We start from the raw sequence: 26,872 nt of genomic DNA, 5'->3' as shown, positions 1-26,872 counted from the left end.
ACTCAAAATATTTTTTAGTCCTTTGAAAATACATTCTGATAAACAAATTCTATTATCGACTGTATATCAATACTTTGTGTCACTTTATAGTTACGAATATTTGGCTATCAAGAAGATTTTTTCGCGTTGGATACAGCATAATTTGTCCATTGCTCAAGGAGAAGCTTTGGTCGATTGATGCAAGGAAATACTGGAAAAATTCAATTACGGTGCTCCAAGAGACTGCTATAAGCTGTTTTGTTGGAATAACTGGACATGTTACACAAGCATTTTTTTACCATGAGTATTCGAAAACATCAGGAAAACCAATCGAAGAAGACCACAATAATGCGAGCTCTCATAAAACAGTTCGAACAAAAACTTCTTTGAACAGGCTAAACATCGAATTGATGGTTCATCCGCCGTACAGTCCTTGTGATTTGAATCCGTCTTGCATCGTTTTGAAAATCAGAATTTATAATTCAAAAGTAATGCTTAAAATTATAACTATATCAGAATATTATAAATAATAATGATTCCTTTGCCACTGGCGCTTGAACTCGAATGTTTTTATATATCGATGATGTAGCTTACTAATTTCAGTTTATGTCTATTAGAATATACTTATTCATACTATACCACATACAGAGCAGCATTAAACGTGAATTTATATTGCAAATATTTCTATCTCCAACGAATTGTTGGTAGGGCGGCCATAAAATTTACTTAATTATTCTATTCATTACCCCTGGAATTTATTCATAATGTAAACAATAACTCACGAGCTGATTTTTTTGCTGATAAATCATCTGGAATGTTCTGGAAAATGGTTGTGAACACTTGTGGATAATCAAATCCATAATTATCAAATTTTTATTCATAAGCTCTCTAATATTGAAATGGATAATATTGCTGTAGTCGAAATTCTGGGAGATAGAGAGATATGGATTTATAACTTGGCAGTATTCTAAATAATTTGAAAATGATTCACGTTTTTCGCTTACTGTGTACCTGACTTTATCTGGAAATTCGCAGATGTTCATCACTGTAGTAACGCTTAAGCTAGACTTTTTTCTATAACCTGTACAACTACAAGAAATCCTAGTTCGGAGCTCGGATGTATCGTGTTCTTTCTAATTATAATTACCAACGCAATATTCTGGTTTTTCGTTATTTTATTGTATACACACGAAAATATTTTGAAAATTTATGTAATATGATTTCAGTATCATTAATTTTGCTTTTCATATTTACAACTAGACATCAAATTCTAATGATGCAATATGTGTATGTTTATTTGATATGTTATGATTTGACCATCCTTTCCATGAGTTTGTCTTTTCATCATTTGCAGTGGTTTTTCAGACACGTAAGTTATTATTTTAACATAACCTTAGCCTTTTAATTTTTTCTACTACTAATACACTTTCCATAAAAGCGTTTTATTCAGATGAATATTCTTCGAAATCAATAATTCGTTTTTATTTTCAAATCCCATGCTGAAAAGTGAATAACCTGGGTATCCATACTTCTCAGACTGAAGACTCTTCCTCAGGGAGGGGTATTCGGCTTCAGTTAAACTGAAACTGAAATTGAACGCTGTTTAACGAACGGAACACATTATGGATTAAATTGATAATAGAAATCAAACAAACTAAAACTATTCCTGGACACAATTCTCCAAATCAATATTTATTGCTTTGATCAAAATCAAAAACGTTTCTTCAACAAATAAATTTATTAGAAGAAAATAATAAATTTACATCAACTGTATCCAACTGTATCGAAAAGAGCCCAGAGAATAAAAATAGTTATAAATTAAGAACAACTCAGATTCATATATGTATTGTTGGTTTTTTTTTGATACACCGAGTGAATCCTTCGATGAACTTCTAATCTGGCAGTAGTATAAATACAGAAAAAAAATACAATTAGGAAGGAAACTGGAACACAGATGAAAATGACTAAAGAAGAAACGAGTAGGTAGAAGAGATTTGATAGAAAAAGTGCTTTTGCTTGAACTTATAAAAAAACTGAATTTATATATCTTTTTAAGTATGACCAAAGAGGAATCGGGTCTATTCTATTGATTCTGTTCCGCAAATAAATAGAAAAAACGAATTAACACGGAAACTTTTATACGAAATATGCCCCAAACAAAAGGAAATTAAACACTTTTAGAATGTAGTTCGATAGAGGACGATTTAGCAAAGAAACTGGAGTTTTATTGAATTCATCGAATTTCTTTAAAAACTCGAATGCTAGAATAAATAAATCAAGCGCCACAATACGTGAACAAAGGAATATTCAAAATTTAAAAAAAAAACGTATTAAGTAGAATAGCATGCTACACGTGCTAAGAGAGCGAGACAAAACATCCTACCCTCACGTATAAAAAAAGATGATAATGACCATGAAATGGTCAGTTACTTTTAACATCTTTTTCTATATTTTCCTTACACACTTTTGAATCTGAGTTCTGACTTTTACAACTTACATTATAGGAGTGAAAAATGAACGGATCTCAAGATAATTTATAGTATACCAATGATGGTCTGGCAATTTCTTGATGAAGCATTCACTTTTATATATTATTTACCTACTGCTTCTTACTTAATGAGGACTGGCTCTAGAAATAAAGTCTTATCATTATTTGAACGGTTTTTTGGTGGAATAACATTAGAATTTCAGCAATACAATACGGAATATGATTTACGAAGCCATATACATTCAGGGTGTTTCTAAATTATTGCGATAAAATTCAGGAGGTGATTGCTCGAATGAAATGAAGATGGGTCTTTCCTACAACAAAATTTCCTCGGCCAATTTCTTACCGAGATATCATCCTTGATAGGTGCTGACTAAAATTGAGTTTTCATTTTTTTTTATTCTAAAATTTCAGTAATTCTAAAAACGAATAATATCGGGTATTTTTTCAATTTTCATGTTACATTAAACAGGGGTGAAATTAGCAGCCCTTACTTTATTTTAGTTAAAATCGTTGTTGTATCTGAGAATATCTTTTATTCTTAAATTTTTTCCCATAACCAATAGCTACAGAGCAAAAAATGAACACCATAATTTATAAATTTTTCAATAAATTGAGTGGGAAACAGTGAAGATGTAGACTGTGATAGGATTCATAATAAATTCTGGATATGACCACATACATTTTGTTTTTAATTACAAAAATTACCAATCCAAGTTAACTTGCGAGTTCATAGTTTGGAATGGCCGACATGCACTTGGTGTATGGTATGGCAAATGGTAATTCTCGACTATGGGACTATGTTGAAAAATATCCGTAACGAATGCCACCTCATCATTCCGTATTTGCACGTATTTACAACAGCTTATCCGAAACTGGAATGTTAGAAAGAAATTCAACCATCACTTGTCGAAATTGATGTACACCCAGAAACAAGCACGAGAAAAATTGCCAACACCATAAAGTTCAGCCATTCATCTGAGTGGTAAGTTTTAAAAAATCTGCAGTTACATCCTTATCACATCCAACAGGTTCAAGCTTTTCTACCTAAATATTTTTCTCAACGAGATGGATTTTGTGAATTGTTAACATACAAAATGCGACGATATTCTCAGTTTTCAAAATTTTTAATAAACCTCACTGAAGGAAGGATTCCCAGTTAAACAGTTACTTCAATTTTTCCATCATTTTTAACAATAAAAATATCTAATGTTTTGAATTATTCGATAATTTTAATCATTTTCATTTTTATTTTATTATGAGGTTTATACTATGATTGAAACCAAGGATCTTTAAATTGAGTTAATTAGGATAATAGTTAATTATAAGCTTCAAGTTTGATTCCAAAAATTTTTATTTTCAATTGAAACCAAAGAAGAGGTCTATCACTGTAAATGATAAAAATGAGACTTTTCTCTAATTAGAAATAAGAAATTCAAGAACAAGCTTCCAAATTAATTCTCAAGGTGTGAAATTTTTTTATATCTATTCATATAATTAAGAAAAAGCATTTCATTTTCATTGTATATTTTGATTTTTTTTATAAATACTTAAAAAGTCTTTGAGCTCCTTTATTTCTTCAAAATTACACTCTTTATAAGCTATTTAAGTAAATATTCAATAGTAAAAATATTAATCAAAAAATTAATAATAATGAGTAAATTTTTAGAGTATTTATAAATGAAAATAAATATATAAATGTGAAAAATTACTAATGGAGATAAATATAAATAAATATATTCCACATTATTCTGACAAATAATCTAGATGTTGAATTATTTAATATTAATAATTGATAAGAAAGCTCAAATTTGGCTAATTTATAACTCACCAATTATAATAAAAAATGATGTTAACATTTTTAAAATAAATAAACTAAGGGGTAGAAAATATCAACCATGAAAATTTTAAACATAAATAAACATCGCATAGCTTTTAATCTAATTATTCTTTCTTCTTGAATTACATGTAGATAATGATAAAATTGATAGGATATGATGTAATGGAGTATCTAAGATTCACGAATTTGTCTCAAGAATCCCATTCGTACACGCGATGAAGATACATTTTTCTGTTTATGTCCGAAACTTTCGCTATCTCGCTTATTATTTTTATCACTTAGATTCTATCTAATTCTGATGAGCAACCTCGTATCAATATAGCTATAAAGACTCATTAACTTAAAAAAAAAGAGTGAAAGAATATTAATGCTCTTAGACGACGACTTGAAAGGTAAATTTAAAACCATCAAATACTTTAACTATCAAAAGTTGATAGAATGTTGTGAAAAAGGTCTTTCTCTCGATTTCAGTATTTTATTGCGAAGCGTAGAATATCGCCCGTTGAAATGCCTCAGACGCGACCTCCCAAATATTTGCCGACTCTGATTAAATGTAAAACACATCTCTTTTGTTTTGCCAAATTGGTATTGATTGGTACACCAATGCGAATTCTAAAGCAAATGAAAAGTTATTTGACACGTAATAAAATTTAAGTTTGAACAAAGAATGCTTTTGTTTTTATAAGGAGTTGATATGGGATTTAGTCCGATCTATTCGGAAGCAATCACTTTATCCACTATTAATATTTTATTAGATGGTAATTAGTGGTAATTGCGAGATTGTGAATTACTGACAGAAAACACGAAACAATTTTTTTTCTTCAACCCGTTACTGTATCAATATTGATGATAACAACTTGAGCTAACTACTTTTCCACTAATCTGAAAGTGATTATTCGCCTCATTGGTTGTCGAGGTGCTCTGACTTGTAAGCTTGAGTTCTTGTAAAATTATCATTTAGTCCTAACATACCGTTAGTGACAACATGGAAACCGCTTCATATTATGCTCTGAAGAAATCCTGATCAGGAACAACTTCTTGAAATTATAAGGGTTATATAAATAGTAGACATAGTATACATAATCCCTAAATATATCCGCTGACCACACCTACTCTTGCCCCTTGAGTTTGTTGTATAATCAATCGTGACGCTTATACATAAATCAGGATATTTCCTCTAAAGTATACAAATCATGTGGTGAAACAATCCAATTAATTTTCTGTATAAATATACCTGATCATTTTTATGTCGTATTGAAGAGGTTTAGTTTGGTACCTTTGGCCATAAGATTTGATGATCTCAATTGTAGATAATAACTTACTGCGAATGGAGATGAAATTAGTGACAATATTTCATGTTTTATATCAATTTATTGGCAATGGTGCAGCTAATTATTCTTGTGAAGAATATGTAGGTAATGGTAATCAGAAATATTGAATAGTTTTCTTGGGAAATCTATAATCCACTTGTCTATAATTCTTTCAAGTTGTCGAATGATTATTATTAACTAATGAAATATATTATTAACGGATAATTTTTTTAAAGATATTAGATACACATAAGTGTCAATCAATGCATATATTCAGTGACCTTAAAAGTGTTACATTAAGAAGAGATCTTAATTTTCATTATAACATTCATAACATTATGGAAATATCAAGAGTTTACTATAGGAAAATCAACGTTTAGTATTTTTCAAATTTATAATTTTGACACAGACTGCAAAATTGTCTTATAGCGAAATAGCTGCTCTTGTTAATTGTAGTGTAATCCGTTTATGTATATGTGGGTAATAGTAGGTAACAACACCAATAAAACCAACTGATAAGATGTGGCGTATCAACGAGTGCCAATCTAGCTTCTTCTTGCTCCATATACACAGATTTGTCTATAATTTTGATATTATAACCGATGGATGCTGAAGCCATGCGGCAGAAAAAGTGTGCTACTACGTGCAATGCATTTGCTAAAAAAAATTATTTTGAATAAAAGCATTAGTTCTATATTTTGCTAAGCTTCAGTGATTTCAGAATGTAGATTAAAGGAAAGAACAAACACTCTGATTCTAATAGATATAATGTGTTTCGTACCCAAATGAATCACTTGAAAATGGGTTGAGTAATTTATTTCATTCCGTACCCTCAATTTGTTAATTGTTTCATTCGAAGCCAAAATAAAATGATAAAGGAGAACTAATTTTGTATATTTAAAGAAACTGACAGACAGATTGTAGATACTTTGCTAGACTTTCCCTTTAAAATGAGTCACTTTCTCTCCCCAACTTTCAAATAGATGTTTTTGAAACTCTCAACTTGAAACTCGCAGCGAAGCTTAATTTTCGTTAGATTAAAATTAACGAAGTTACATATCTCAGTCTGCATTGTTATATAAGGCGTGGCATTTCTAACTTGCAAAATTAGAAAATCTTCGACTTATCATATATTCTTAATATGTATTTAATACGAGTCAGATATCGTAGACGCATTGAATAACCTCTATCAAGACGATTTGCAAATAAAAAATTCTAAATTTATATGGAGAAGTTAGGCGAACGTGTTGCTTATTTAACCCTCGAAAGTCCTTAAAAAATATTTCTTTCTTTTTTGAGAAACAAACTGATAAATATATAGCAAAAAAGGCCTACGGAGGCCTAATATTTCTAAAAACAAAATCTCACTGATAGATAATTCACAAATTTTGCAAAAAAGATCCTGTTAGAAAAAATTGTGTGTGTCAACTCCGACGCACGACTGGAGTTTACTCCCTAAGTTCGATAGGCTAACCAGACGCAAAAATAGTTTATGTAACTTAAAAAAATTGATCCTGTATAAAAGGGTAAATTTGTTAATTAATGGAAATAATATACATATATAAATATATATTTATTCAATTTATTCATTTCATATACATTTATTATAACTAATCGACGAAATATTTTACATAAAACTTTTTACAATAGTCAATAATCTCGATAATTCATATTGGGTTGATTATCTAATTTTATGTGTTGTTTTCAAATATATACTTATATGAACTACATCGATAATTATTAAAACATTTAATAAATACAAATTGCACATGCTCATACATATAATACATGATTTATAACGTACCTTGCAACCACGTGTTTGTTAGATGTTCCGGCAATATCATCTACACCTCTTTCTGCCATAGTTATTTGAAAATACTTTCAGTTCACTTTAACGGAACACAATGATAAAAATTAAAATTTCACAATAACAATATTAATTATTGATATTTATAATAAAAACAGCAATATAAGTATGTCGAAACTGACAAATTAGTTGCACATCATAGGGTGCGCACCAAAAACGTAACGAGGTCATTCATCGATAGATTTTACTCCTCACATTTTTCTCATACCGGGCCTCTTATATATGTAAATCGATTCTTAAGGAGTAAACTCCAAAAACCGTACTGCTACTATTATAAGATGTCTGACTTCCTTCAATAATTGATACGTCCACAAATTATACACCTCAACTCAATCCCAGTAGAATTCACTCTACAATGTCAAAATAGGCGATACAACAAACGTTGGAGAATTCTCTCATTTTGATTTGGATACTTCGAACTCGGTGAGCACCGAAAAAGTTGTAAACCTCATTAACATATACAGTTTTGTAGAAAAACATCACTATTATCCAATATATGTGTATTTATTGTAGATTTATCGAAAATGTTTATCGTTTAACAAAAAAGTCAACACAAAAATTTTTGCCTCCGACCTGTTCCCCTTTACCATGAGATTGCGATTTTTTCTTACAATTCATAAACAGTTTCCAGAATTTATTATAACCTAATGCAATGTTACAATTTTTCTATTATCTAAGTTTTCCGTTCTCGTTCTTGAGATTATTTAAGATAACCAATAATGCAACAGCGGTTAGGTTTTTAAAGATATAGTCTTTCTACTACTGGAAGTTAATAAATTCAATATTTTCAATAGTATTTTTCACCTCTTCAATCTGTAACTGAAAAACATCGTCAACCAACTTTGAGAAAATCTAACACCTTCAGCGTCAACTGTTTCACTAATTCCGCTGTGAACAGTCTCGTTTGAACGAGATATTAACTGTTTCCAACATTACAGTCTTGATTACAGCTGTCAAAATTTGCTTTACAAGGAAATGCGAGACTTTTTACATCTGGCTATTTGAGTTCTCCATTCACAGACGAAGTTTTTTACAATTATTCCAATTATCTTTCCTTCATTCAAAAAATTCCTTGGGTTTTTATATATTATTTTGGGGGCCACACACTACTTTTTGTTAATATTGTAGTGTAGTCTAATTCCTGTTTAAGCTAGTTAATTCAATCTTATTCTGTATAAATCTGAACATACATCATTGAATCTATTATATTTAATGCCCATAGAAGGATTGACTCGAATAGGCAGACTGGAATTGACACGTAAATTCTTCTTCTTCCTACGAGTGAATAATTGCTCGCATCTGCAGTATAGGTTTTCCATATGTATTATCATTGTACGCAAAAGACGCGATATTATGAGTGGAAATTCGGGTACCAATACTGAAATATTCAGAATTCAGATTTCATTTTTCCCTGACTCACATGTAATAGTAATCTGTGACTACAATTTTTAAGGGTTTAATTTTCTTATTTTATTCTTATAGTCTAAGACCTGGCTACAAAAAAGGACGTTTCTTTGATACAAGGTTATTTTTACTATAAAATATCTCTCTTAGAAATCGTGTTGTCTGCCAGCGCGACCTAGTGTCCTAAAGGGAGGTGAACAGTCAAGTAGGTGAAATTTGGAAATTTTCGTAATAAAATTCTCATAGAATATATTATTCTTAATTCTACAAGCAAAATAGTAGACAGAAAAACTGTGACTAAAAGCGTGTCAGATAGTTATTAACAGCGCGCTACAGCGAACATTCAATTCAAATACCTCAAATTTATTTAAAAAAATGTTGCATGAAAATTGTTTAGTACTTATGAACTTATGAAATTAAATTATAAATATTACTGAAATAATTACTGCGATATCTTTATTAATTCGTTGTTTTCACTACGACCAATTATTTTAAACTAATTAACTGCGTATACACAAATAATTTATATACCTAAATAAAATTCTACAAAGTTCTAGAAATGACTAATACAGATTTTTGCAATTTTTGATCGGAAGGAAAATAGAAGGAAAACGTAGTCCTGGCAGACGACAGGCTTCATGTCTGAAGAATATATTCATTTAGACTCTCATACGCTGATAAGAAGGGCCAGAAACAGAAATGAATTTGTTGGGGTTATCGCCAACCTTCGTTAGAAGAGGGCACCCAAAGAAGAAGAAAGTTCTAAAACAAAAAGAAAGAAAAGAAATGAATAAATAGACGTTCCTAGAAATTATTTAGAAGAAATACTGTGAATAAACCTCCTGCTATTAAAAAATTATACATAAATAAACATCAAATCAGTTCACATTTATAAAAAATGTGAAAGATAATGCCGGTCTAGGGAACCGTTTTGCGAACTTGTTCGTAACAGTATTATAATATTCAAGTAATTGAATAAACAGAAAATTATACAACATTTCAAGACGGGTTTTTCTCAATTACATACTCGCTGTGCTGGGCAACAAGATGTATTTTTTATCAGCGTCCATCTACCCAAAATTTTTGCTTCAATTCCGAATAATATGGTGGTAATGATAAAACATAAATTTTCTACAAATTGTAGATGCAGTTTTCAAATTCGAGAAAACAGCACCAGTGTCGCAATTGATATGTTCTATTTCCTCGAATTCTTTTTGGAAATTTTATTTTGTGTACTTGTGGAGGTCGTGCTTTCCTTGCGGGGTGTACTCTCATCCATTTGATGCGTGAAATGCTGCTAATGATATGCGAAAGAGTTCAGATTTACTTTAAACATTGTATTCATCTTCAACTTTTTTTCAAACTGTAACAAATGTTTAGAATATTCAATTATTTAAACATCATTAAAATCACGGTCAAAAACTCACTTCTCTCACACTACTGATTTGGAAAAAAACTCTCAAAATAATAAACAAAATAATAAGAAATTATAAAGCAAAACTAACGATGGAGCAAGAGATTCAAAATTTGAAATTTCACCGTCTGATCTTTCATAAGTTCTAAAATATACTGAATTCCGTATAATAATCGATAGAGGAAGATCAATTCCATCTGTATTATTATTATTGCTAAACTGACCGTTAAATGGAAATCGTGATCAAAATAACAATAATATTAACATGATATTTTATATTTATGTTTCTAAATGATTCTAGGTCTCTTCTGTTTTAAAATTATCAAAATAACTAATTTTAAAACAGAAGAGACCTAAAATCAAGAATATTTAGGAACATAAACATATCAAAAGGTCTAAGAAATAAAAAATTAGATAAATGATATTTTATTGTATTAATCGATGGTATTATTTACGATTAATTATTTTATTGCTTTCAAAATGTGATTAATCTTTGTAAATTGATTATCATCGGCATCTTCATCAATCAGTGAAATAATAGCAGGATTTCAAGCACTCATATTTAATTCTTTACATTTAACTTAAAAACACGTCTAGCTTACATTAAGAGGGCCCGAGCAAATGCGCACTGTTGATAGTTGTCTGTCGTGGCCTCAGCCACAAGTTTTTTTTCTGTTACTTCGCATAAAGCTTTTTAAATGAATACGTATCATATTTAATCAATCAAATCGAACTGATGTATGAGATTATTTTTGTCTAGAAATCCCACATCACTTATGCGCTGTTTGCCAGCACTTTAACCATTAGCAGATCGTAGACCAACAATTTTTTGTGTTCCTTCATAATAAATGAAAGCTATTTACGTTTTTCAAAAAACTTTATTATTGTAAGTCGACATATTTTACTGTTCGCCACCGCTTAGAGTCATGGGAACGTTCTGGCAGACAAAGTGATTTCAATTTTACATCTCAAAGGGATACTTTTAAAATGGTTATATCACAAGAGGTTGAGAAATTTCCAGATTCAATTCAACCTAATGTGTTATTTGGTATGTGTATCAAATAATATTTTCCCTAATAAAGCCCTGACCTTAATATGTTCTCGAGTTGTTGTGCGAAATTATGAAAAATATTTATTTTCGCCAAGAAAATAAAGAAACTATTCACTAGGTGATTCACTAATTAATATCCGCAAATACTAATACCAGGTGAGGTATGTGAAGGTACTTAACACACTGCTCACACTACTACTATACCAACACTCGCATGTCCACTGCCTGGCACGCATTTCGATAACCAAGTTATCATCTTCAGAGACTGAAGGTGAACTTAGTTACATGTGTAGGTAACTTTACAAACTTCTGCGTAGAAAAATCAAATGAATACTTCATGGTATTCCAACCAAACATTGAGAGAATATTTTTTAGAAACGCTACAACAGTAAATTTGATCCATTCTCTGACATAAAGTTTGTGGGTACAACAGCTGCTAGAAAATCTAGATGTCACCAGCTGCAAACTAATCCGTCGAAAATAAAGACGCCATATTATTCAGCTTTGGGACGAAAATATTTTCAAGGCTTTATAAAAAAACTTTTTTATTTTGCTGTACATGAAATGGCCTGTGGAGAAAAGGAATTATCAATGCAAAGCAACTGGGCGTATAGAATAAAAATGCATTTATTTCGAATACTTCAGAGTTGTTAAAAGAAATTTGGCGACAATAAGTAACCGATAAAGAGAGTCACAAATAAAGTTTCATCGTTTCTTTTCAATGCTGACTGCTAACTTGAACCACCGAAATACAAAAGGTTGGTACAAGAGCACTCCAGTCAGACATAAACGGTATCTGCCTTGCTTAAAAGGGCAGCAATTTTTAATGGGAGTTGACGTCAAGAAACTCACAACAACGCTTTATTCTGTTTCATAATGAGTGAAAATTGGGATCGAAGAACAGTAGTTAACAGTAAATCATCTTAGCCAAAAATTTCGGATCATCACAAACAAATAGCTTCAATCTCCCCAAAATCAATCCAACCTAACCAAACCTAACTTTCTATTGTATATAATTACGTTAAAAACATAGAATGGATTTTATTATAAATACAATTTCAGATCTAAGCATGGCTTAAGTTTATTCTGCGTTTTTTACAAAGTGTAAGCGGGTGCAAATAAAGAAACATAATAAAAAAACTAACTTGTCAAAAACATTGTTCTGTTGTGGCCACGAAAAAGAGAGAAAACTCATTTTTATTAGTTGGAAGTCACTGGTGTAAAATTTTCTCATATATGTTTCAACCCTCATATCTTCGTTTCATAATAATCTCAAATTTGAATAACTTTGTCCAAACTGCTTATAAGAGATTTTTGCTTGAATCTTACCAACGAATACAGTTTTTTGAATAGACCGTTGGGATTATTATTTATATTATATATTAAAGCATCTAAATGTTCTTGATTTTAGGTCTCCTCTGTTTTAAAATTTTGACGTTTGGACTTTTCTTTAAGACTTTATCATAATATGATATTGACTCTGACAATTTGCTAATTTATATTGATCTATAGATCACCTTCATCATGAATATCAAAATAAGGATAAAATCAACTTAGAACTTTATTCTAATAAGAAAAAAAAACAAATTTTAAAACAGAAGAGACCTAAACTGAAGAACATTTAGATGCATTAATATATCAAAAGAAATTAAAGAAATTTATATTATATATTCGATCATTCAAGTCTTTGTTGGGAGTATAGAATTATTCTGTATTACGAGACGCTGTAGCTTTTATCGGAGATGCTAAGTCGAGCCTGCTAAATAGATAACTGGAAAATTCGTTCATCCTACGAGCATTGAGGATGTTTTTTCGAGACTTTATCAATTATTCCATTTCCCAAGTCAAGGTGTTGAGCCATATTGAGTACCTTAAATGGTATGTAAAAAGCTTAGTTATTCGTTATTATAAAAGTAATCTCATGTTCATAATATATGATTATCAGTGGACGATCTCGTTCAACTTAAAACCCATGTACGTAGATATCTGATTTCACTAAGTTCTTCTACCATTTTTCAATTATTTTGGATTTTTCTTCAATTTCCTTATTATTTCATATTATTTCTATACGTCTCTTGGTATCCCGTATCATCCACAGTTATTTCTGCGACGATACTTATTTTTACATGATATAAAATTTGTAATTTGTCCTTCTCAGTATGCGTTTGTCAGCATCATCATAAAAACAATCAATTTTTCTAAATTCTAAATTACTGTGAAAATATATTTCTGAAAAAATTCAAATTCAACTGGTACGCGATTTGCACGCAACCTGAAGGTTTTTGGGTTGTCACGGTGGATGAATTTGATGCCGCTTTGTGTGAACTGGATTCATGCTGCGACAATATATCTTAAGCTTCAATGTTTTATTCGCATTATTTCTCAAACGATGTGGGTCTGTGAATGATGAAATCGTCTAGCTAAATATGATGCGTTATGAGTTTCCTACATCACTGTATCAGTATTGAAAATAATTGCTGCTGTATGGTTAGACCCATTTTCAACTTTTTGGTTAGAGTTGAACTATTGGATGCTTCTCCCGATTCGTTAAGATTGGTAGAGATACTTATTTCCTTTAATATTCAATGATGAGGAAGACAGTATCTCAAATTGTTTGTTTCTACTTCATTATTTTGTATTCTGTACGTGTGGCTCATATTTCTTAGCTATCAAAAAATATTGATTTTTCTCAAATTTTTTCTTCAGAATAATTAAACTTCTTGAGAATATACGAACGCCGCGATTCCATCCTATATTAACATTGATAATAGAAATCTTCATTCCTCATTTTAAGAAATATTATTATGACTTTCATGAAATACCAAAGTCCAAGCCAATTTGAGCGTGGTCAAATTAACACCGTTGATGGTGAACGTTCTGGTCATCCAACTGAGGTTTTTACTTCAGAAAACTTCAAAAAGGTCCACGAATTGGTTATATCTAATCGGAAATTGCTTACAATTAGGCATGAACATTTGATCATAAGAAAGCTTTTTTCAAAGTGGGTGCAGTATTTGGCCATATTTACAAGTAATAAATTAGAAACATGAATCTATCACTCCTCTCCGGAATCAAAACGACCATCATCTGAGTGGACTGCAGTCGGTGAACCACGTTCAAAGATTCCAAAGGCAAAACAGGTAGCTGGAATGGTATTTTGGGATGAGCATGGAATATTATTCTACGAATATCTCCCAAAAGGAGAGACACTCAATAGCGAAAGCTACATAGAGTTATTAGATCATTTGAATAGTAAAATCAAGAGAAAACGGCCTCATATATGGAAGGAAAAACCATAATCAATATAATAAACCACCGTATAGTCTAGATCTGGTCTCTAGTGACTACTGACTATGACTACGAATCCTTCCACAGCGTTGGAGTGATTGTTTTGCTCTTGAAGGAGATAACATACAATTGATTTTTGGCAAAAAATTGAGTTTTTCATAGTTAGTCATACGACTTAGTGAGTGATGTTACTTTTGCCCACGTCCTACCTTGTTTTTGTTCCGTTTTTCATTTTTCTATAACTTTTTTGTTGGCAAAATGTCCGTGTTTAATTACCTATATCTAGGTTAATAAACTATTTGATTGACTTTACTGAGAAGCTTGACTAATAAAACCCATACGAACTCTGTTCTCTTTATAATTGGTTGATTGCCATCAATCTTACATTGTCCTATACATGGTAGGTTATAAAAAAGTTACGCGTATAATAAAATATAAATTTTGTTGGGTTTATAGGAACGTTCGTCAACCAATTTTCTGTTTGAACGAATCACGATATCCGAAACGTTTCCGTAAGTTATTGGTAATTTTATGTATATTTTCTACACTAAAAATTCCAATTCAAAGTAATTTGAATTGAATCTCGATTTTATTTTTGCTTTTATCATAAAATGGATTTCTCTAACGTTAACTCAAAAAAGCAGCATGCGTAATAAAATGGGAATTGTTTGTCCTGAATGATCGAAATTACAGTTGCAAGCAATATTTGTTATGTATGTGTACAACAGAGTGGACAGGAGGAGTCAACGTAAAAATTTTATCCACGGCTAGTGCTTAAAAGTTTTCTTCTTATGGGTTGATTCGTTGGTGAAAATTTAATTTTTTGTAAATGTTCGATATATTCACAAAGATGCCAATGAATAATAATGAATATTTTATACAACAGCTGATAACGTGACATAGACAGTATTAGGCACAAGTCCGGAGGCTCTGGCTCATAATACATCATCGTTACCATGTTTTGTATAAAAATTTTGAATTTTCTATGAAAATTCTGCAAAAAATTAGACCAAAACCGCAGAAACATGGGGTCTTTCAAACAACTTGATACAACGTTTTGAAAAATTATTTGTATGTAGTGTTTGAAATACTATAAAAATGAAATAAAACCATATTAATTGACCGAAATGATAATAAAATAATAGTGGCCTATTTTTAAGAGAAAAAAAAGGCTGGAAAATCGTCTCCACAGACCAAAGTATTTTTGAATGAACTCTTTTACCAAAGTTTTCTGCATAGTTTGATTTCAAAAAATTCATATATTTTACTAAACCTCCCACAAAAGAGTGAGATTTTTTAGTAGATTAGCGATGAGAAATGAAAATAGTTTTGATGAAGATAAGAGTTCAGGAGGGATCTCGAAATAGATGATCGTGAATTTGTTCCCAAAAATCCATGCAACCTCCTTAAAAATATCAGCTACCCCTAGCACATTTCAAATGAGAATTGAAATGAACAACAAATTGTTTATACTATGTAATATAACGGCAGTTCTAAACAGAGCTGCTAGAAGTTATAGACAGAAGCAAAATTAAGGAACAAAAAATATTAGACAGGCAATTCGAAACAACGAAGTTAAAGATAACAATTTTTTGGCGGTTGCAAAGACAAAAACATTACATACGAGATTATTGAACAAAAAAAAGCCGGTTCCGCGAGATATATTATATTATCAGTGCTTAGTTTCCTGATGAATACAGGACGAAAAAATGGAGTAATAGTGCAGTTTCATCAAAATTGAACAAGCAATGGTTGTATGCTTCATACATTGAATGATCATTAAGGCCTCTACTATAGTTATCAGATGGTTTAACAACAGGACCACAAGGTTTTTTCGGGAAAATTCAGAAACTTGTAGAATTATGTGAAAAATTGCTTGTTCCCAATTTTCAATTCGAATTACCAAAAGTTGATGCTGCTCTATTAAGTAGCGACCAAAATTATTTATACGAAGGGATATTTTCCACTTGACACTAGAACTTTTGTAGCATTCTAGATGCTTTATTTCTGCTAATCGAATATTGCGTTTTTATACAGCATTAAATTAATATCAAGATTCTTAACACTTTTGGGATAAAGGACCTTTTTGCCAGGCTGGTTTTATTATAAAATGTAGACGACGCCAAACATTTATTAGTACCGAATCAGCGAAGAAGGTCTTTTTTTTTAAATGTATTGATGCTATAGATCTGCGATTATTAAAAAAATTATATTCCACTCACCGGGATATTGAATTTTTATGTATTCTAAATTAGCTTATCGGATTATTTTGTAGACCAGCATTGATAAATACTCATGAACGTATGAGAGCATTTATTAAACATAAAATAAATTATGAAGCCACTTTATATGATGAAATGATTTTGATGAGCAGCATTGTAAACTGAGTGAACCACTTATTTCAGCAAACACACGAAGTGGTGACCTATATGGGATTAATAATACTGAACCTGAAATAGATGGAGTGTAGTTTCCATGTCATACACAAGCTGTTGAAAAAATGGTCAATATATTGTCTAAGGCATCGCCCGCAGTATCAAGATAGGAATCCGGAGAAGGCGAAATTTAAACTCTGAAGGGTGCAAACTCACAGCTGGATGGATTCAAGCAACTCTAAATTGAACAAGCATTACTCTAATTTTATTTATGATGTAACTTTTGGATTCGTTTGATTCCTAATAATACAGGAATGAGAAACTAAAATACTGCATACGTAAATGATGTTTATGAATGGAATATTCTGGTTCCCGTCCATTGACGAAATTTGTAAAAAAATTATGTTTTCGGTCCACCATATTGTACAACTTAATTTAATCATTCGATTTTTGCTTCTATGATGACAACACTAACTGTGTCCTTATTAAACTTGTTCGTATTTTTGATAACAGCCGATTTTCACATCATAGTCACTTGATTTTTGATTTTGCTTTGTTGACGCAATTGACTTCTAATCTAAAAGTGATGTCCCTTGTCGACAGACCAAAAATATGTTTATCAAACATTATTCATTATTGTGGAATATTATTAATGATGTGATTGACAAACTGGATAATACAAAAGATGTTACGATAATTTCAGCTACTTTTTCGACGTTAAAGAGCCCTAGTTTTTTTATTAATTCCAATTTGAATTAATCTGTAGGTCAGATTTTGTAATCATGAAAAACGGACGATATTTAATTGTCAATAAAGAATAAAAAATATCACCTGTTTTGCCATTTTGCTTTTAATATTTTTTTTCTCGTAGATATGAGATCTTTGCCTAATTTAAGTCTTTTGTCATGAAATTTTCCTTCCAAATATTCGCGAATATAAATTTGTCGAGCGATTTAACACCTTGAATCATAAGACCCGAATTATTTTTAGTGAAAGGCAGACTTCCCGCTTCTGACGTAAAAACGAAAAAAGTTAGTTCAGCCCTCGTCGCCTAGTGCAAACTTTTTGAGGGAAATTCTACTGTGAAACTTGTTCGAAAAACATAGAAGTGAAGACAGAAAAGTTGTTTTTGTATAACTGAGGTATTTTTCTCGGTATGTTCATCATAATTTTTAAGAGAAAAATGTTATAAATTGAAAACATTAATTTATTCGTAATTTACTACTTAATGTACTAAATCATTCACTAACCGTTTCTAACTTGTTCCTGTATTAGATTTCCTAGAAATCTCTTAGAAACAAATAAAAAGGCCTTTTCTCTATGAAAACAGTCAGAACATAATGTAAACCAGTTATAAAAAATACAAAAAATTTTCACCGTTTAACCGGCGCATTTACCAAACTTTAGCACCAAACATAATAAGACAGGAACAGCTTCACGGTCTACATCAGTGAGCGAGTTTGTAACCATATGTTACACTGAGAGAATTGCACCATCTCTCTAGATCATAATTTTATTGAGAGAAATTAATTCAGAAAAAGTTCGTGCTGTATATTACCTTAGCCATGAAAATAATCCTCACATGTTTATGTTCACATTGTGCATTTTTTTGATAATAGATTTTGATTTGGTATTTTGTGGGTATGTGTCCAAAATTTTACCCCAAAATATAATTTGTGACACATCAAATATGTTTTCATATTTGTGGTTAGAAAAATTGGAAAAATCGTATGAGAGGAACAGTCAGAACTTAATATAGTTCGAAAGCGATTGATACTGATAAACATTTTTCACAAATTATGGACGATAGTAGATAAAATATAATTTTTTTCAACCCAATTGCGTTACTAAATGTCACTATTTATATAAGATAATCCAGCAGCAAATTATCGACTGTAGATTCCTTTCTAGATTAATCGAAATTTCTTGCTTGGCAAAATTTGGAAAGCTCCTTTCCAACAGGAACTTAAAAGATTATAACCCACTAATTTAAGTGTCGTTGAATAAGGAGCTACAGGCAGAAATTTGATCTTAAATACACATATTAATTATATATTTTTGACGTGTTTGGTTCATAGAGTTAATATTGAAAATATAGGGAGCGTGTGCAAGTAAAATTGACCTATGGGAAGAGAAGGAAAGTCCACCAGTTCATCACTCTCTACCTCTATATAAAATCACATTTTGTTGCCCTTCTTTGCCGCCTCCACCGCTCGAAACTTCGTTGCTATTGAGATCCAATCATAACAGAAAGAGATAGAAAATGGCATACCGGTGCTCTTTCTTTCTCTTTTACCATTTCGGACACTATTAAACCAACTCCAGTACTTCGCCCTCTATATTTCCAATGTCAACTCTATGTTTTGTTTATTTATTCATTGTTTGATGACTCCGATGATTTTTTGAGGATGGTTCACTGAGGGTTCGGGACCAGAAGTTATATGGAAGATGTAAACAAATTATGCTGTGTAAATATCAAGTTGATTCAAATGCTCAGAATATAGATACCATAAAAATAAAAAGGGTGGTTCATCATAATTCTGAAAGTTCGAAAAGATTTTTTTAAAGACATTTGGAATATTCAAACAGGTAAGAAGCTTTTGAGTCAACTTTTCATGAGATATTATAGAAACCGTTTCATTTATAAAAACAGAAAAGATGGGGTGTAATGAATAAACTGATTTTTTCACATTTCTGTAAGAAGAGCTGATAGCAATGATCGACAACATTTTATATCCTTATTATATTTATATTATATAATAAGATAGAGAAATTTTATCTTTCATTAACTTAATAATCTCTAAAAGTAATCTAGTTTTTATCTATGTTGGATGGAGTTCATTTTCAAGAATCTTTATATTCAATATGAAAAGGGATTCAAATTTCAAACAATAATTTCGGCACTAGTAGTTCAAAAACTTAAATTAACATAACCACTGAATTATGAATTTTAGAACACCAAAAAGGATCCCATTCATCTGTTACGACAGCATTTTCGCATACCCAATAATTAACTCAGGTGATTGTACCTAACCTAACATTTCTCGACTCACCTGAATGCTGCTGATACGTTTTCTCGCCTAAATCCCCACCCGACAAAGAAGTTATGCAAAAAAACTTCATTATAGTAGGTTCTAATTTTATTCACAGTCATTATAAACTACTAATATTTAGTCGTTATTTTTCTGTTCTGTTGGAAGGCATATGGAGAGCATGAATGCTTCAAGATGATGTTCAACCTAAAATGGAACAATTATTAGCTAACTTTGCTAATACTCACTTGGTTCATCCACATATATACGTGACCCGGGTGTCTCGAATATTCGAGGGTCATCCATAAGATAAGTCGAATTTCCAGTAACTTCACTGTGACCTTGTATTCATTGCCACACTGCATGGGCTTTCATCTGTATGTTATAGATAATAAGAGAACTATGCATAACTCGTATTTTAAGGGTAATTTCTACGTTCAGAGGTGCACTCAGCGGACCGTAGAAAATGATATAGCGGGTCACATGCGGATCGCAGACCTCATACTGAAAACTCCGATATAGTGGGAATGAAATAGCGGTTGATCTATGTTTATACCCTGAGTATATTTAGAGAGAAAGAGCATAGACAATAATAAATTATATTTCAGAAAACATCGCGTGAAAAGTATAGTATAATATAAATGAATTATCTATGCTCGATTTGGTATTCTTCACGATTATATAATTAGACATATTCTGTATCATTTACTGAGCTACATGCTGGGTACACTGTTTACACCACGACTACACTAACACTCATAATTACACTGTCTGACGCGCGTTTCGATAACCAAGTTATCGTCTTCAGAGACTGAAGGTAACCTAAAATCTAATAACTTGATTTACCTATTTTATACTAAATTTTCCCAACAATAAACCTTCTCCCGCGAAAATTAATTCCAGCGGGAAAAACGATCCTTGGCGGGAATATTCATGTTCATTCCTTGACCACTAAGCTATAGAGTGGGCTGTAATGAATTGGCCCTTTGTCCCTATTTAAGCTACTCTCGCATCTAGCAATTTCAATGCTTTCAAATGCATCCAACAATTTATTATTGGATAAATTTTTTAACAATTTTACATTATTGATATTTATGTCACGATTGTGACTGGCAGTGTGATAGGAAATACCTGATTTTCCGGTATGTCCATATTTCAAATGAGCCATGTGCTCTTTAAACCGAACAATAACCAATCTCTTAGTCTGCCCAATATACTTTCGGTCACAATCACCACAACTTATTTCATATATACCACTCTTTTCCAAAGTTGGTATTTTATCCTTAAGATTGCCCAATAATTGTTTCAATGTGTTGTTGGATTTATAAACCAATTTTAAACCCACTCAGCTAAAGATTCCTTCAAATCCTCTCGTATAAAGAGGATTGAAAGGTATCAGAACAAATTTTTGTTGTTTTTCACTTTGGGTTTGGAAAAAAGTGGTTTCACATAGAGATTTCTTAATTCTTAATATTTCTTATTAGATTTTAGTTTACCTTTAGTCTTTGAAGACGATAACTTGGTTATAGAAACGTGCGTCAGACAGTGTGATTGTTGGTGTAGTGGTGGTGTAAACAGTATATTCAGTATGAATATCGCCAACGGTTCCAGAAATTCCAACTTAGTTGAACTTTACATGAATAATTTTGATAGCTCGAAGTAGCTTTTTGAAAATATTAATTATTACAATAGAAAATATGAAAACAATTACAATAAAAATATGTTACTGACTGAAAGCTGAGTTTAAGACTGACGTCGTTTACATTATTGCTCCTGAGAACACCGAGGATTTTGCTGCAGTTTTTGAAAAGGCTGCTTCAGGGAAATCAACTGTGGGATGCATGCCGTCAGCATTTTCTTGTAGGAACCTATATTAGGTGACGACATAATTCATAGAAGTTTTTCTGTGAAATTTAACAGAAATATTTATATTACTGTAGTGTTTCCATATATTGTGGTGCCGACTTCACTTAAAAATTTCAGCAGAAAGTCCAGTTTTCTACTCTACCTAATTTAACACTAGAACAACCAAAAGCGCTGCATATTGAGAAATTGGATTGAATGGCCATTTACAAATCCTTTTTTTTTGAAATTATTTGTAGAAGACATTTCTCAATAACACTTTGGTTGTCAATACTATCAATTTTTAGTATATTAAATGTTCAAGTTATCTCAAACTGAACCGATGGGCCTATTATATAAATCTAAGTTGTAGATACTTATCACACAGAATTTTACAAATTTTTCTCATATGTATCGCTTAGATGTTTTCGTATCAATTGGTATATTTTCGTCAATATTTTAGTTGCTATTTTCATTCGAAATATACCGAAGTGACTTATTTTGACGCAACAACTTTACTTTGTCAAACTATCCGTATTTATTGCTACGTCATTGCTGATAGCAGCTTTATGTGGTTCCTAATTTTCTATTAGGGAAATTCTCATAATCAGGAGGTAACAAATTCAACCTATTTTAATTTGTTATTTTTTCCAGAAATATGCAATATATACTATAATTACGAAATGGATATAATAGAATTTACTATCATTACATGATATAACTTTTACCTCATCCCCTGTATAAACTATTTGTATTTCTTGCAGATATAGAATAGAATGATTTGTCATGCTTATATTGTGCAAATCTTCGAAACAGCGTTAAAACGAAATCCATACACTAAAAAAGAATCACAACCATTCAACTAATCCAGACGTCAATGAAAAACCTGTTTGTTATTCTAGGTGCAAAACCAACGCATGAGGACCATAACCAATTTATTCCTGCTGAACTTGGCAATATCTGATCTCCTTCTCGGCGTTCTCTGCATGCCATTTACACTTATTGGGGCTCTTCTCAGAGATTTCGTTTTCGGGGCAGTAATGTGTAAACTGCTGCCATTTCTACAAGGTAAGTGTTATTTTAATATACATAAGAAAAAAATGAGAAATATTTATCATATATTGATATCGTATTCAGTATGCGTCCTCCAATGTTTAGTTTATTTTTATACCGGATGGAAAATGTTTTTCCAATTATGTAGCAGGAGAATCATCCAAAATTTTATGAAGCTGTGAACTAACCCAAAATTAAAGGATTCGTATTTTTATTAATTCAATTCATCATTTTTTAATCTGATACACAATTTAATCATTGATATTTTGGATTGAATACTGGAAAGAAGGAGAATCCATGTAAAATTAATCTTTTCCATTATTGCCCATCATTTATTCTTAGGATTAGAATCAGGTGGATAGGGCGGCCATTTAATACATCCTCATTCTCTAAAATGTCATATTTAGATGAATAAATGTCAAAATAAGTTATAGTTCCCTCTTCATAGACCATAATTGATTTAAAATAGTTTCAACTAGCTCTCTACATGCGCATATGATCTCTTTCTGAGATATTTGATCTTGACGTTTCGCTTGTCTAAGAAAATAGCTGATCAACGTCTAACACTCGGCAAAAACTTGATTTATTCGTATATCTTATTAGCTTTTCTTGGTTTTTCTTGTAGTGGAAAATGTTTTTTTTGTTTCATGATGTTAAAAAGACTCCATAGATACTTTTTAGATATGTTTTAGTGGAAATGATGCAGCTGTAATTGAGTATTTTTGCAATGTTTTTCAACAAGTATAAAACTAAACTATGTTTTGTGTTTGAATTATGGGAATTTTTTGAACATAAGCTTTAACTATTGCGTTCACGTTTAACGTGAAAATTCATTGGCAGCTGAAAGGTACAAAGATAAACTTGAAACAAATTAACCTTTTTCATTAGATGAAAAGAGCTTCAAACAGTATCCTCCTGCTCATTTTCTATAAGTTTCCAATATACTTTATTCACTGCTGGCTTATACTAAGCAAAACTTTGCATAGTGGAAAAATGACGAGAAAGCCACGTTTCCGGAATGGAATTCAAACTTTTTTTGTAGCAAGAGAACTGGAAATGATAAGGTCTAAAATACAACGTATAATTCCCAGACCACTAAAAAACTAGATTTGCTAGATCGTTGCTAGATTGTTCCATATTGAAAAGTCAATTTTGAAACACATATTCTTGGTTCCTATTAACTCTACAACCCTAATCTTTATTTTCATCAATTATTCAAAGAGAACCAACTTTCAGTTAAAAACAGATTGTTTTCCATTTGCTGATAGCTTTCAGTAGCAATTTTACCTCACACTGTATTCAAAACAGACTTATAGGACTCACTAGTAGTTGATGAATTACTAAAAGCACATCTTATACTTTTATATCATTTCTACAACTCCAATCTTCTTTTTCACAAATTATTGATTAATAATCAACTTTAAACAGATCGTTTTCCAGTTTCTATATTCATATTCATAATAATAATATTAAAATCAGAAGACTTAGATCAAAAAATAAAGAGGTGTAATGAAAAATCAACTATTTTGTAATATATTTTAAGGTTGTTCTTTAGATCTTGTTTATCCTCAATTGAATGTTAATCTTGTTCGATATAAATCATTTATTTTATTGTGATTATTCAATAATCTGTATCTCGAGTTTCTGTGTTTTTGAGATTAAATAAATGCTTGCGTTCTCTGGAATTTTAACATAGAAGTGACTAGAGACATCAGCATTGACATCAATCTCGACTTGGATATCTTGGATTTTTAGGATAACCTGATTCATCCAGCTTCTGTATCCGTGTTTGCTTTTGCTCATGGACGAGAAGTTTTGGCACCATCTTCGCGCAAATCTTTCTCATTTTTCTAGCCTCCTTCCACTTATTGTATGAATTCTGTGTTGATATTCAGCTCATAAGACAACGCATAAATGGTTAGATACCGTAATACATTTCATATTCTAATTTAATTCATGCATATACAACCAGGCCATCGAAAACTATCACAAATTGACAGTATATCTACAATAATTTTGTACAGTACGCTAAAGACATATCTGGTGTCACTGTTGCTTTGTCAAAAACACTGTTCATATCATAGTAATACTACCCTTGAAGAAGTCATGGCAATAATTGAGACAAGTCTCAAGATACTTCTTCGGATAGGAGTCGACGTCGTTTTGGGCTCACAATCTCAAACCTCCGATCAAAAACAACTTTCAAGGATAGAAAACAGAATATTATCGCTGTAGATAACCTATTTTCTAAGCTAGTTTTTAATTAATTCAAGTATAGACATCAGCAGAAACGTTATGATTATTTTTGGAGACGACATGAATAAATCGGTAAACTAAACATTTAACAGAAATTATCCTGAGCTACAAGTCTCTAAAGAAGAGATGTAGGAGTCACTAGCCACTCTCATTTCATTTTACTATATACGGTATCGTCAAAGACTAGTGAAATTCGAAAAATCGTTTGCAGAACTTATTCACATACAACTCAATGCTTGGAACTGTTATACGCTTTCTGCAGTTATTACCTCTGATGCAAATTATTCAACACAAATTTTAAGACAGAGGAATATACCAGATTCGATGAATCCGTGATATGATATCTTGGAAGGCATTGATGTTAACGATGCATTCGTAACAGATCAATTAGCTTGGTGTCTGAACACACATGACAGCTGACTAATAGATATTGTTATTTATAAGGAAAAGAACCTTAAGAAGGAGCATTTGGAAAACTCCAATGATGCTAGTTATGGATCTTCCACCTGTAGTCAATGGTTCATCGACGAAGGTTTACTTTAACAATGCATTTACCGATATGGGTGAATCACTAAACTCAAAATATCGCGACACCAGAACTTTGCACTTCAATAAGCTTCCAGGTGGTTCTAAAATTGCACTCAAATCATGAAAAATGAGCCACGAATATCAAGTAGCCAAAGAAAAATATCATTATCGTGAAATAAGTTTTATTTCGATGGTATCAACAGCATCAACTACTTTGTCAATCGCAACGTAATTCTCAAAAATAAATAACAGATATCCGTGGGGATAGACCATAAGTAATAACTAATTAGAATGATTATATGGGTGGAGGATATAACATAACATATCTTTCTACAGAATAACGATAAGAAGTAAAAAGTGGTGGTGGGTGATTTTTTCATGCATAATCGATGTTTCAGTACGCAACGCATGGATCCTAATGAAAGAAACGCAATTTCAGATCAGAATCAAATTTTTTCAAAGGAGCTAGAAGACCTTTCATCCGTAAATTCTGCGCTATTGAAAATATTATATCAGATGACACAACACTGGACATTTAATTGAACCACCTTTGTAAACTACGTTGGTGTGGAAGATTTAAGTATTGGCAAAACACAATGCCGCAAATGTAATTTAAGGCTATCGATTGATTATTTCAAGAGTTCCTACATGTCTTGAATCACTATGTATGTGTTAGTCTAAAAATCCTGACTAGGGGCTATTATGTAGAATCATACTAACTAGCTTGTTCATATGAGCACGCTCTTTTGCAATAAAGCTACTTGGAAAGTTTGTGTCCTTCCTTCACTACACTACATATTTTCTTGGCTACTGCAATTCCTGGAGAGAAAAATAATTCAGGCGTTAAAAGTTTTATTCATTTATCAATTTTTTATGAATTTGATTGATTTTAAATAAGATTTTCATTGTTTTTATTTTGTGTCTATAATATATCCTCTCAACATTACCATGTCTCCTTTTAGTAACTTTATTATTTTATGTATTTGTCCGCATGTCTTGTACATCGTTCCAAACAGCAAATTTTGGCATCATTCTTATTTTTTCTTTCTTATACGGTTTATGTGTATTTTATTAAGATGATTTGTATTAAAATAAAGAGCAGTTAAAATGAAAATTTGTACTCATTTTCCCATCCTTGCAAATTT

General features: G+C 31.3%; 1 protein-coding gene across 1 annotated transcript in view; it reads left to right on the top strand.

Moving 5' to 3' along the window:
* The window catches only part of LOC130897932 (cholecystokinin receptor), a 142,627-nt gene that overhangs the window by 23,647 nt on the left and 92,108 nt on the right, over positions 1 to 26,872 (top strand). Inside the window, exon 2 of the mRNA XM_057806918.1 lies at positions 22,793 to 22,958. Coding sequence (XP_057662901.1) covers positions 22,808 to 22,958 — 151 coding nt within the window. The 5' untranslated portion in view covers positions 22,793 to 22,807. The remainder of the gene's footprint in view (positions 1 to 22,792; positions 22,959 to 26,872) is intronic.

Source organism: Diorhabda carinulata, chromosome 9, assembly GCF_026250575.1.
Source record: "Diorhabda carinulata isolate Delta chromosome 9, icDioCari1.1, whole genome shotgun sequence".
NCBI classification, from domain to species: domain Eukaryota; kingdom Metazoa; phylum Arthropoda; class Insecta; order Coleoptera; family Chrysomelidae; genus Diorhabda; species Diorhabda carinulata.
The sequence above is the reverse complement of the archived record's forward strand: the minus strand, read 5'-3'. Positions and strand labels throughout refer to the sequence as shown.